Raw genomic sequence first — 13,378 nt, 5'->3', positions numbered from 1 at the left:
TGTATCCTGAACCTCAGTCCAGAACCCACAGAGGGCATATCAATCAACCAGGATATGGGGTATGTTATAGCCGAGTAGTGCAGTGTGAAAAGAGGGGAGTGGTGGAGAAGGCCAGCACATTCCAACTTTGCAGGGGTTCAATACTAGTTGTTCACCAGTAGGCAGAACTTAATTCTGGCCTCCCGTACCCAACTATCAAGACCCTTTAGGATCCCGGCCCATTCCCCCTCGTCTAAGTTTACCTGAAGAAGCACCTGCCATGATGCCAGCAGGTGAGTTGATTGGGGCAGGGAGGGCTGTTGATGAACCAATAGGTTGTAGAGGTCTGACGTCAAACCTTAGTAGTTGCCCCACACCTGAAAATAATAAAAAATTGGATGATGACCCTAGATCCCATGGCTGTGCCCCCACACGGCTGCTGAGACAGTGGTGCAGAGCTGCAGATACCACCAGTACTGATGCTGGGACCCGAAGTTTCCGTGGGTCCAGCATCAGGGGAATTTGTACAGCAAGGTCCAGATCTCAGAGGGAACTACACATAGCAGCATAGCGATAGTCCTGCAGGAATGCCTACTAGACACCAGGGAGTTTGTTTATTTTAGAGAAACAAAGAAGGGGCGCGACCCCTTGGGCAGGGTTCGCACCCCAGGGGGGCAATTTATTTTAAGGCCATTTCTGCCCCCCCTTGAGACGGATCGGCCTATGTTAATTAGGCCCATCTGCTCCCAGGGGGGCAGAAACCTCTAGATACCAGGAACTTTTTTTTTTTTTTTTTTTTTTTTACTGGAGGGGAGCGGCCCCTCAGGCAAGGGTCGCTCCCCTGGGGGGCAAATTATTTTAGGCCATTTCCCCCCCCCCCCTCCCTTCCCTCCCCCCCCCTCCCCCCCTCCTCCCTTGGGGTCAGATAGGCCTATTTTAATTAGAAACCACTAGACACCAGGGATTTTTTTTCTGTAGTATTTTATGTAAGGGGAGCAGCCACTCAGGGGAAGTTATTTTAGGTAATTTCTGCCCCCCTTGGGGGCAGATTGTCCTATTTCTATTAGGCCCATCTACCCCCAAGGGGGGAAGCAACCACTTAGGCACCATGGATTGGTGTGTGTGTGTGTGTGTGTGTGTGTGTGTGTTGCGTTTGGGGGGGTAGCCCTTTGGGTAAGGGTTGGTCCCCAGGGGACATATTACTGTTGGCCATTCCTCCCCCCCTTGGGGGCAGAAAGGCCACTAGACACCAGGGAAGAATTGTTTTTTTTTTATAAAAAGAGGGTGGAGGTATTCCAAATAAATGGGGGCAAAGTTTCTAGGAAGCTGGCTCTGTATATACTATATCAAAATGAGATGTAGTGGACACAGAATAAAGGGGTTCCCCAAGAGGCTTGACACAGGCAATAATAGATAATACTAATTCTTTATTTGTGGTAGTGTGGTTGAGCAGTTAGGCTTATCAGAGGGTAGTGTTAAGCATTTGTTGTACACACACAAGCAATAAGTGAAAACACACACTCAATGACTCCACTCCAGACCAATAGGTTTTTATACAAAAAAAATATTCTTTCTTTCTTTATTTCTAGAACCACAAGATTCATTTAGCCGGTGAGTACATTAAATGAAAGGTACTTTGCATAGTAATACTTAAAACTTTGAAGGGAATCAACAATGTACAGAGTTTTCTTTAAAATGGCAAAAAGCTATTTTAAAAGTGGACGCTGCAATTTTCAACAGTTCCTGGGGGAGGTAAGCAAAGTACAGTTTTTGAGGTAAGTAACAAACGTACAGGTTCAGTCTCTGGGGCATAGGTAGCCCACCGTTGGGGGTTCAAGATAACCCCAAACACCCAGCACCAGAAACACAGTGCCGGTTAGGTGTAGAGGTCAAATAGGAGCCAAAATAACGTGGGCCCCTATAGAGACCGGGGGTACTCCGGTTCCGGGCTGCTTGCAGGTAAGTACCTGCATTGTCGGAGGGCATACCAGGGATGTTTAGAGGAGCACTGTAGGGGCCCCAGGTAGGCGTCAAACACGCACCCTCAGAGACACTGGGGCAGCCGGGTGCAGGGTGCAAACAGGGCGCCTGGTTCCCAATGGAACTCAATGGGCGGACCCGGGAGTCACTTGGGTGCTGCAGGGAGGGCACAGGAGGGCTTCTCAGGCAAGCCACTGACTGGACAGGGAGGAGGGCCGCCTGCTGGTCACCGCTGCACCTGTGGTCGGTTTCTCTCGAGTCTGGGGGCTGCGGGTGCAGTGCTTCTCCAGACGTCAGATATCTTCCACCCAGTAAGTCGTGTTCAGGGAGATCCTCGGGATTCCCTCTGCAGGCGTCATTGTGGAGGGGTGGAGAGTTCAGCCCAGGGTGGGCACTTGGTTGGAATCGCCTGGGAGGTCTTCTCTGGCTGATTGGTTCCTCTGGACATGGGCCAGGGGTGTCGAGTGCAAAGTAGTTTTGGACTCGCGCTTCTGGAGTGAGGTGGGGGAGTCCCTTTAAAGATGGTTGCTTTTTCTTCTTGTTAGACAGGTCCACTGTCCACAGGAGTTTCTTTGTCCTCGGTGATGCAGGCAGTCCCCTGGAGGCTTTTCAGGGGTCGCTGGTCCTGTAGAACGCGTCGCTTTTCTTTTGCAGGGTCTTTGAAGCAGGAGACAGGCCGGTAGGGCTGGGGCCAAGTCAGTTGTTGTCTCCTTCTGTTCTCTGCTGGGTTTTCAGCTCAGGAGTACTTCTTCTTTTCTTGAGGTAGTCAGGAATCTGAAGAGCTAGGTTGAGGTTCACCCCTAAATACTACATTTAGGGGTGTGTTAGGGTCAGGGGGCATGAGCCAATGGCTACTGTCCCTGAGAGTGCCTACACCCTCCTTGTGCCCACTCCCTCTGGGTAGGGGGGCACATCCCTATCCCTATTGGTCCTAATCCTCCAAAGTAAGATGGAGGATTTCTCAAGGAGGGGGTCACTTCAGTTCTGGACACCTTAGGAGTGGTCCTGGCTCAGGGGGTGACTCCCACTTGTTTTTCTCATTATCCCTTTCGACTTGCTGCCAAAGGTGGGGGCTCACCCAGGGGCGGGCATCTTTCCTTGGCTGGAGTTCCCTGGGGAACTGTAACACCGGGCCTGAGCCTTTGAGGCTCACCACAGGTGTTACAGTTCCTTCAGGGGGTGGTGTGAAGCACCTCCACCCAGGACAGGCTTTGTTTCTGACCACAGAGTGCACAAAGGCACTCACCCCAGGTGGTCAGAAACTCGTCTGGAAGTGGCAGGCTAGGATAGACCGGTCAATACTACACTTCCAGGCTGGCTGACATACAGGGGGCATCTCTAAGATGCCCTCTGTGTGCATTTTTCAATAAATCCCACACTGCCATCAGTGTGGGTTTATTGTGCTGAGAAGTTTGATACCAAACTTCCCAGCATTCAGTGTAACCATTATGGTGCTGTGGAGTTCGTAATGACAAACTCCCAAACCACATATTCAGTATGGCTACACTGCACTTAAAATGTCTAATAATTGTCTCAGACAGTGTAGTGGCATAGTTCTCATGCAACTATGCCCTCACCTGTGGTATAGTACACCCTGCCTTATGGCTTTAAGGCTTGATAGAGGGATGACTTACCTATGCCACAGGAAGTGTTTTTTTGGCTTTGCACTCTGAGGTGAGTGCCATGTCGACTTTGTCTTTTTTCCCCACTAGCACCCACAAGCTTCAAGGCAGTGTGCATGTACTGAGTCAGGGGTCCCTTAAGGTGGCATAATACATGCTGCAGCCCTTTAGGGACCTTCCCTGGCCACAGGGCCCTTGGTACCAAGGGTACCTTCTACAAGGGTCTTAACTGTGTGCCAGGGTTTGCCAATTGGGTAAACAAAGGTACAGTTTAGGGAAAGAAAACTGGTGCTGGGGCCTGGTTAGCAGGGTCCCAGCACACTTCCTATCAAAGCTGGCATCAACACTAGGCAAAAAGTGAAGGCATAACCATGCCAACATTTTCCTACAAAGTTGTTCTGCCCACTGGTAGGCAAATGGGTCAGTTACCCCCGATCCACTCCCCAGAGGGGCAGAAAGCCTACTAAATGCCAGGGAAATAATAATAATAAAAAGAAAACAGTGGGGTGGTGGTTACCAACCAGTATTGGCATGGTTATGTCCCACCCCAACTGAAGGGGTTAACAGTCTTTCAACTTTCCTCCCGCTCCCTAAAAGATGTTATCACAACGGCAAGCCAGAGGACATTTAATTATTTTAGGTTTTTATTTTACATTTGGGCCATGAAAGCTTAGCTAACTCTCAAAATCGTCCCACTTGGAATGGCGAGGACTGCACTTTTTGGATTTTGGGAGGCTACCACCTAGAAAAGTCTATGAGACATAGACACATCTAAAAACAAAACATCTGGGTGAGTCCAGGGTGGTGTGCTTCACATGCACCTGCACTATTTTCTTAACCACAATGCCCAGCAAATCTCCAACTTTGCTTGAAATCGCACATTTTTCCTGCATTTTTGTGATGGAACCTTCCAGAATCTGCAGGAATCCACAAAATACCTACCACCCAGCATTGCCACATCTACACCGATAGAAATTCTGTCCCACTTGTCAGCCTAAAACCTTTTTTTTTTTTTCTAGCTGCCCTTTTGGACCCTCTTTGGTTCCCCCTCAATTTCAACATGTTTTTGGCTCTTCCTGGCCCACCTGCATAAGTGAGGTATCATTTTTATTGTGAGACTGAGGGTAACGTTGGTTAGTAGGAAATTTGTGCCAGTGCGGTGATCCCACACAGAAATGTGGGGCACTTTGGTTTTTTTAGCTAAATTTGAGGTTTGCTGAGGATTCTGGGTAAGAAAACGCTGGGGGATCCACGCAAGTCACACCTCCCTGGACTCTCCTCGGGTGTCCAGTTTTCAGAAATGTCTGGGTTTGGTAGATTTCCCTAGGTGGCTGCTAAGCCCAGGACCAAAAACGCAGATGACACCTCCCATCGCAAAAACAGGTAGTTTTGCAATTGATAATTTTGATGTGTCCACATTGTGTTTTGGGGTTTTCCTGATGCGGGTTCTAGGCCTACCCACGCAAGTGCGGTACCATTTTTATCAGGAGACTTGGGGAACTGCTGGGTGAAAGGAAATTTGTGGCTCCTCTTAGTTCCCAGGACTTTCTATCACCGAAATGTGAGGAAAAAGTGTTTTTTGCCAAATTTTGACCCATCCTGTGTTCTCCTAGGTGTCTAGTTTTGAAAAATGCACAGGTTTGGTAGGTTTTCTTAGGTGCCGGCTGAGCTAGAGATCAAAGTACACAGCTAGGCACTTTCCAAAAAACACGTCAGTTTTCAGTGTAAAAATGTGATGTGTCCATGTTGCGTTTTGGGTTGTTTGTCGCGAGCACTAGGCCTACCAACACAAGGGAGGTACCATTTTTATCAGAAGACTTGGGGGAATGCTGGGTGGAAGGAAGTTTGTGGCTCCTCAAATTCTAGAACTTTGAAGCACCGAGGAAAACGTTTTTTTTTTTTACAAATGTTGAGGTTTGCAAAGGATTCTGGGTGCTAGAACCTGGTGAGATCCCCACAAGTCACCCCATTTAGAATTCCCCTAGATGTCTAGTTTTCACAAATGTATAGGTTACCTAGGTTTCCCTAGGTGCCGGCTGAGCTAGTAGCCAAAATCCACAGCTAGGCACTTTCCAGAAAACAAGTCAGATTTAAATGTAAAAATGTGATGTGTCCATGTTGTGTTTCCTATCATGGGCACTAGGCCTACCCACACAAGTGAGGTACCATTTTTATCGGGAGACTTTGGGGAACCGAGAATAGAACAAGTGTTACTGCCCGTTGTCTTTCTCTACATTTTGCCTTCCAAATGTAAGACAGTGGGTTAAAAAAAAAAAAAAAAAAAAAAAGTTTATTTGAGAAATGCCCTCTAGTTCACATGCTAGTATGGGGACCCTGGAATTCATAGATGTGCAAATAACCACTGCTTCTTAACAACTTATATTGTGCCCATTTTGGAAATACAAAGGTTTCCTTGATATCTATTTTCACTCTTTCTATTTCACCAAATGAATTGCTGTTTACCCAGTATACAATGAAAACCCATTGCCAGGTGCAGCTCTTTTATTGGCTCTGGGTACCTAGGGTTCTTGATGAACCTACAAGCCCTATATATCACTGCAACCAGAAGAGTCCAGCAGACGTAACAGTATATTGCTTTCAAAAATCTGCCATAGCTGGAAAAAGTTATAGAAGAAAACGTGGACAGAAATGGCTCTTTTATTTCCACCTCCGTTTCAATATTTCTTTTATTTTTCTGTAGGAAAACCTTGAAGGATCTACACAAATGACCCCTTCCTTGTGAATTCAGGATTTTGTCTACTTTTCAGAAATGTTTAGCTGTCCGGGATCCAGATTTGGTTTCACACTATTTCTGTCACTAACTGGAAGGAGGATAAAAGCACAAAAAAATGGTTAAAATGGGGTATGTCCCAGTAAAATGCCAACATTGTGTTGAAAAAGGTGGTTTTCTGATTCACGTCTGCCTTTTCCTGAATGCTGGGAAGATGGTGATTTTAGCTGTGCAAACACTTTGTTAATGACATTTTCGTGGTAAAAAAACACATGCTTTGTTCTGCAGCACTTTTTTCCCATTTAAAAAAAAAAAAAGAAATGTTGGGAATATTTTGGCTAATTTCTTGGTTTCCTCCAGGGGAACCCACAAACTCTTGGTACCTCTAGAATCCCTAGGATGTTGGAAAAAAAGGACACACATTTGGTGTGGGTAGCTTACGTGGACAAAAAGTTATGAGGGCCTAAGCTCGAACTACCCTAAATAACCCAAAAAAGGTTTGGCTACTGAGGCCGTAAAGGCCTGGCAAGTAAAGTGGTTTAAGCGCCTTACCTTTAATTTTCTTTCATATGCTTCATTATGGCCCAATGGGATTTGAATTTGGTTCTGACATTCCTAATGTATGCTCCGTTTGAGCATCTTCCCAATTGTCTTCTCGGCCTTCTAACCATAAAAAACAGCCTTCCTTGAGGCCATTACATCTGTCCACAGGGTGATTGAGCTGGAGGCATTGTCATCTAATCTGCCCTACCTTTCCATCTATCCTGACAAAGTGATGTTTCTCACTAGGGCTTTCTTTTTGCCAAAAGTGGTCATGCTCTTTTCATGTAGACAAATCCATCACTTTGCCTACTTTGTACGCACAAACACATCCTTCTAATCAAGAGGAGAGACTCCGCTGCCTGGACCCAAAAAGAGCTTTGGCTTTCTAACTTGATTGTACCAATGAGTTCCAGGTGGATGATCAACTTTATTGGTTATGAGGTTGAGAAGAAAGGTCAGGAAGTGCAGAAGAGAACCATTTCCAGGTGGGTCACTCTTTGCATTAAAATGTGCTACACACTGGCTAAGAAGCAGCCTTTAGAAGGTTTGCATGCTCATTCTGCCAGAGTGATTGCTGCGACAAGTGGGTTAACAAGCGAAGTTTCAGTCCTTGACATCTGTCAGGCAGCAGCTTGGGCAACCTTGCACACGTTCACCAAACTCTACTGCCTGGGCAGTGAGATCTGAAGGGAGAGGTACTTTGCCTGTTCGGTTCTGCAGTACTTCGAGCATGATCTTGGTTTGCAGACCCACCTCCTGGGATTGTATTGCATGGGTATCTGTTCCAAGGTAATGAATCTGCAACTAGATGTCTCTATTAGATGGACAAATTACTTACCTTTGGTAACCCCTCATCTGGTAGAGACATATTCTAGTTGTAGATTGTTACGAATCCTCTATGCTCTGATAGCTGGTTTCTAGGGACAGGGACTCCCCTTCCTTTCAGGGCCTTAGTTTTTATGCACCAGTAGTTTGTTTTCATCATGGCTCTGCGCTTCTGGTGTTGAAAGTTTTGAAAAGAAACTCACTTCAGCGAGTTGGGGTGGCTGTTACATGGGACCGGCAACAGCATACCAAACGCAGATGATGCCGACACATGTGGAGCGATCAGCGCCACCTAATGGCGCACATGGGTACTGCTCGAGAAAAATCTCTGGATCCACACTTCTTGGATGTTTCTTAATGCTAGATGTGGAACACACTGAGGAAGCATACCATGCAAGACATGTGAGAGTTCGTCATCCTATATGTACATGAATGTTTGATAATTGGTTAATAGGTTGTGAATGTTTATTTCAGGGGTTTTGTACTTCTATTGTTATGCATGTTTGCGAAGATTGTACAACAACCCTTAAACTTCAGATGTCTGACATACATTTTTTTCTCCTATAAAACTCTGTTTAAAAAACTTCTACTGCACAAAAGACAAAACCGTTTGAATTGCGAATGCTTGTTTTAATGCATGCTATGAATGAGAGTGAAACGCCATAAACTATCCAAGCAGTTTTAACTGAACTAAAAGACTTTGCAAAATGTTAAAACATAGCTGACAGTTGGCAGTTTGCTCATTCACGCATCTCACAAATGGCATGAAAAAATGTGTTCTTTACCAGAGCAATGATGTGCTAGTACTCCTCTTCCAAAGCTTTTTCTCTTCATAGAGTTTGGTCTGATGTAGTTGGAGTGCACATAGCAACAGTGTGAAAAGGTGCAGCAAATACTGCTGGTGCTGCCCTGTTAGGGCCACCAGTGTTGTTTTGGGAGTCATTTGTAATGTGAGGTCCCTATGGTTAAAAAGTATTCACTAGAATAAAATGTTACTTCCTCTGAACAGGCATCATGTAGATAACCCAAATCAAAAAGGCATACACTGGCAGTTTGTCACAGTCTATCTCAGAATAAGAGGTCACTCAGCCTTTTTTAGATGAGTATGCCCTGCCCACCTGATAAAACAAATTATTCGGTGACCTCCGTTGCAGGTAGGGTGACCAGTAATCTAGAAGGCAGGGGGCTGTCATTACACACAGTCAGAAAAAGGTTCCCTAACACCCTCGCTACTTAATCCAGCTGTACTAAGATGAGGACAATGCCAGTCATCGAAAATCCAAAATCTGACTAAGGGCTTCAGGACCTCTCTTGTCATTTTCCCTTTTTAAACAGAACATGTGGATATTTGATGTCCCAGTCACACCATGACCCCTTTGCCTAATGGAAAAAAGGTTGGAGTTTACTCTTTTGTAGAAAGATAGTGCAAAAACCGCACCTACCAATCAGAAACCAGAAAAGGGGCCACATCAACCCATCTAGCTATTATAAACATGGCAGAGGGAGACGATTCATCATGATTCAAATCTTGATTGGTCAGGATTTGTTCAACCCGTAGTTAAGGGTTAATCTCTATTCTCTCAGTGGTCATACTGGGAACCGGTACAAGCCTTGAAACCTCCTTTTAGATCTCACCTGACAGACTGTGTAAGCTCTCTAGTTGCGAAAAACCCTCTTGTCCGCTCGCACTAGGCTTCAGCGTTGTCCATTGCTTATACATGGTTGGCTTTATGGTCACTCATTTGCTTGATTTTTATTTGTTAGCTTCTGTCAGCTTTCCTTCCTCTTCTTGTGTTTGTCCCTCCTTTGAAGCATAGTTTCAGTACTTGTGCCCTTCCACTTCTTACTTTCCAGGCACTACCTTTTTATTTTTGGTTAAGCACGCCTTGAGAGTGCATGTGTGTTACAGCTGTCTTCCTTGTGTGTTTCTCTCCCCCCGACCACCGTCCGTGTTGCTTTCTCTTTCGCTTGTGTGCTTCTCGTACCCTCCCTAGCATGCATTCTTACGTGTGTGCTTCTCCCTCAAGTGCTACTTCCTCCTCCCTCCCATCTTCTTTCCCGAGTGCTACTTCACCATCTCGCTCTATGCTGCTGCCCTCTTCTCCCTAACCACAGATTTTTTGTTTTCTTTTAATTATTTATTATTATTAATTTTTTCCTTTGGTATTTTTTTGGTGGTGGAGCAAGCAGCAAATTTGCTACCAGCCTGTCTGCATTAAAAGTACTTTTACGCTACTTCAGTTTTTTTATTTTAAGTTTACCAATCCATCTCAGAATAGTAAATAAATAGGAAATGGCATCTACTTGATTTCAGAGGCTTTTTATATTTCCACACCTTTTCACCATACTGTACAACAAGACAAAAAAGCATTGGCAAAGTCAGCAAAGCCAGTGCTTGTTTTCGTGGTTACAGTCTAGTCATAGAATGGGGACTCACAAAATGGAGGGGTTTATAGAGCAAGATAGGGGTCATGTTACATGGTTCAAGAGGTGACTACATCTAGAAACTTCAGGATTCCTAACTTGTTGGTAAGATTTTTGAAAATATTGACCTGCTCTATAGTTCTGTCTGTTGTAGAGTCTGTGATAAAGACTGTGATTTGGTATAAGCCTGGACTTACAGATAAAAAAAGCATAAAGGACCCAAACATTGCAAACCAAATGGTTTATTTGGAAAAAGATTAACATTGAATGATCACTCAAGAGGTCTTGGGTAAATTAAGACAGCAAGTATACTTATTTGTGTGGAAAGAGGAAAAGTGTTTGGATCCAGTCTGGTGACTGGGGATATTTCTAAGGTGAGGAATCTTTGGGAAGATAGAGTAGCCTCAAGAAAGATCATTACTGAAGGCGAGTAACGTTTTCTCAAGAAAGATCATTACTGAAGTTGAGTAACGTTTTCTTCCGGATTTTATAATGTATTTAATGTTGTCTCAAAAAACAGACCTACACCAAGAAATTCAAAGTTTTTCTCCCTGAAATGATATAAAATTAATTTTCTAGAAATCGTTTGATGCACATCCAAGGAAAGAAAGTCAAGTGAGACAACTGGCCTGGGTGGGTGATGGTGTTTGGGTTTCTATTCGTCTGGATTCTACACTTCGCCTTTATCATGCACACACTTATCAGCATTTACAAGATGTGGATATCGAACCCTATGTAAGCAAGATGTTAGGTAAGATATTTATTTTGAAGTAACAATTAAATTGATCATGATGGATCACAGTAGGTTTTACTTTGTAAAAATAATATAATATTGAAGGTGTCTCAGTCATTTGCACTGTACATGGGTGAATACTTTGTATCGTGGCTTCGATAGACACTTAAATATTTTTTTCTTTAACATTGCAATGAGTTTTTCATGCAACATACATGTAATCTTAGCTCAGAAATAATATTTGTATGTGATACTGGATTTAATCATAGACGTTTAGCCATCATACTTATTTTGTATGTTGTGACATTTCATAAAGACTATTCGAAGAGTTACACTTAGACTATTCACATCTCAAGCAGTTGGTGCTCAAATATTAATTGTTGGAACAAAAGACATGTTCGAAACCCTCTCTTTTTAAAACAAATCTTTTCCCACAGCATTTCAAAGTTGCTCCCAGCAACTTCAAAGCACTGACCTCATAATTTCATAAATTCAAACTCCCCCTAGAATCTCCAGTGCTGCTGTTTTCTCAAAAATGTCTGTAAATGAAGATAAATCAGCTTAACACAACTCATTTACCAGTCTGAAAAAGAAATGTAACACACATGGACCTTTTAAAATCAAAATACAGCCCTGCAAAAGACTGATTTTTTTCCCCTTAAGTTTAGGGAACCTATTTGTTTATAGCTTTAACAGCGAAAATTACCATTTGCATAATCGAAAATACTTTACACCTGCTAACTATGTTGGAAGTATACATTGCTGCCTCTTGTATCTTAGTTTCTGTATAAATCAGTCCACCACTTCATTGTGCTGTTCATATTAAGTCACATTTGACTTATAAGATTTTTAAATCTATAGTTTATGCTAAATTACTCCAAAGTAAATTTGTCAAATAATGACTAACTGATTATACATGTTTTCAATATATTTTTTGTAGAAGGCCAATAAGAACCATCCTACAAAAAATAGCACAACTTATCTTTTGTTATTTTATTCTAGCTAAAAATGATATATTTAAGAAAACTAGAATTGTGCAAACAAACCTGACTGTGCAGTGTCATCTTCTCACCCCATTTTGTTTTCAGGAACCCTTTTCCCACCTTATATCAGCAGAGGAGACCTTGACAAAGAGAGATACAAGCCCTTCCCAGAATTTCCTATTAACACCACTTTTATGTCTTAGTCTCATCTGCCTTATTTCTGCACTTAGTACCAAATCTAGATATTTTTTTTTTGTTCTTGATGTGAGTCGAAGATTGTCTTTATATGTTTTACATCAGCTTTCAAGTCTGATCTCAGCTGTAAATATCTATGTTTTTAGAATGCTGACATTATAGAAGTTGGCTTTTCCATAATGACGCTTAAAATCTCTTTGGCTAGTCTGTCTTTCCTTCTGGTCCTGTCATTGTTGCGCACAGACAGCATGTATGCACAACCAACAGATTCAGCTCTGACACTAGTGCAGCTCTGGTAGAAGTATTGATTTAACCACTGAGCCAATAACTACATAATAATTATGTAATATCATCTCTCTCTTCTTCAGTTCGACCTATACCTAAATGACTTATCAAGTCATTTACATATGTCTTTGGTGTTTATCATGGACCCTCTTGTAAAACAATATTAATTACTGCAGTAGTTGTTACCAGTGTTTGTCTGCTAAAATGTAATTTCAAAATAATGATTTGTTTAGAGTCGCTACCTTTCAAAACTGTTGATTCGCAAATAGTGTATACCAAGCTTTGACAAACGTATTGTTTTTTAAATTGTCAAAAGTCTGAGCCTTGTGAATCCCTGTGAGGACTAATGAGTTCTTAATTGACCCAACGATAGACACTGTAGTAACTCTCTAGCAGCACCTGGTTGAATAACTGATCCTATTCATTTTCACCCTCCATCATTACAGTGTCAAAATACACAATTTGAACCATGATCAAAATTATGTATCTTCCTTCTGGCTTGTTAGATTCTCCGTGCTATTAGGTGAGGAACTGGAATATAGAATGCTTACCTGCTAGAGACTTCTAGTTGCAGATTCCTTATCTTAAAAGTTCCCTAGGCATCAGACTGGATCTGGAAATAGTTTTTCGAGCAGTATCCCTGCTCGCTGTTAGATGGCGTCGGTTGACTCCGCGGGTGTCATTGGCGTTGTGGTCATCGTGATGATGTTGCAGTCATATATAGGCGCCACCTTCGCGCTGACATCAGTTCTTTTCTTTCTGCGCCAGCCTATGCGCAGTTTTTGAGAAGAGCTACCCCATTAATTTTTTTACTAACTAAGACATTTTTGTCAAACTCTTTTTTGACGAGTTTTGGTTTGCTTCGAGGGATGTCCCGTAAAACCGTCTTCAAGCCCTGCGACTCCTGCCACTGCATGATGGCGGTGACTGATCCACACCTCGTGTGCCTCTGGTGTTTGGAGCACGACCACAACCAGAAGTTCTGCTCTGAGTGTCGGGCCATGAACCCGAAAGCTTTGAGGGAGTGGTCCCTAAAGCTCATGGCGGCCCAACACTCGACTCTGCGTCGTTCCCGATC

The 13,378-nt window shown here is 43.4% G+C and overlaps 1 protein-coding gene across 2 annotated transcripts in view; it reads left to right on the top strand.

Annotated features, from left to right (window-relative positions):
* SPAG9 (sperm associated antigen 9) overlaps positions 1-13,378 on the top strand; it is a 1,094,694-nt gene that overhangs the window by 779,711 nt on the left and 301,605 nt on the right. For both annotated transcript variants that reach the window (XM_069200034.1, XM_069200033.1), the window contains exon 25: positions 10,684-10,855. In XM_069200034.1, the coding sequence (XP_069056135.1) occupies positions 10,684-10,855 (172 nt within the window). The remainder of the gene's footprint in view (positions 1-10,683; positions 10,856-13,378) is intronic.

Source organism: Pleurodeles waltl, chromosome 7, assembly GCF_031143425.1.
Source record: "Pleurodeles waltl isolate 20211129_DDA chromosome 7, aPleWal1.hap1.20221129, whole genome shotgun sequence".
Taxonomy (NCBI): Eukaryota; Metazoa; Chordata; class Amphibia; order Caudata; family Salamandridae; genus Pleurodeles; species Pleurodeles waltl.
This window is presented reverse-complemented; position numbering and strand designations above follow the sequence as displayed.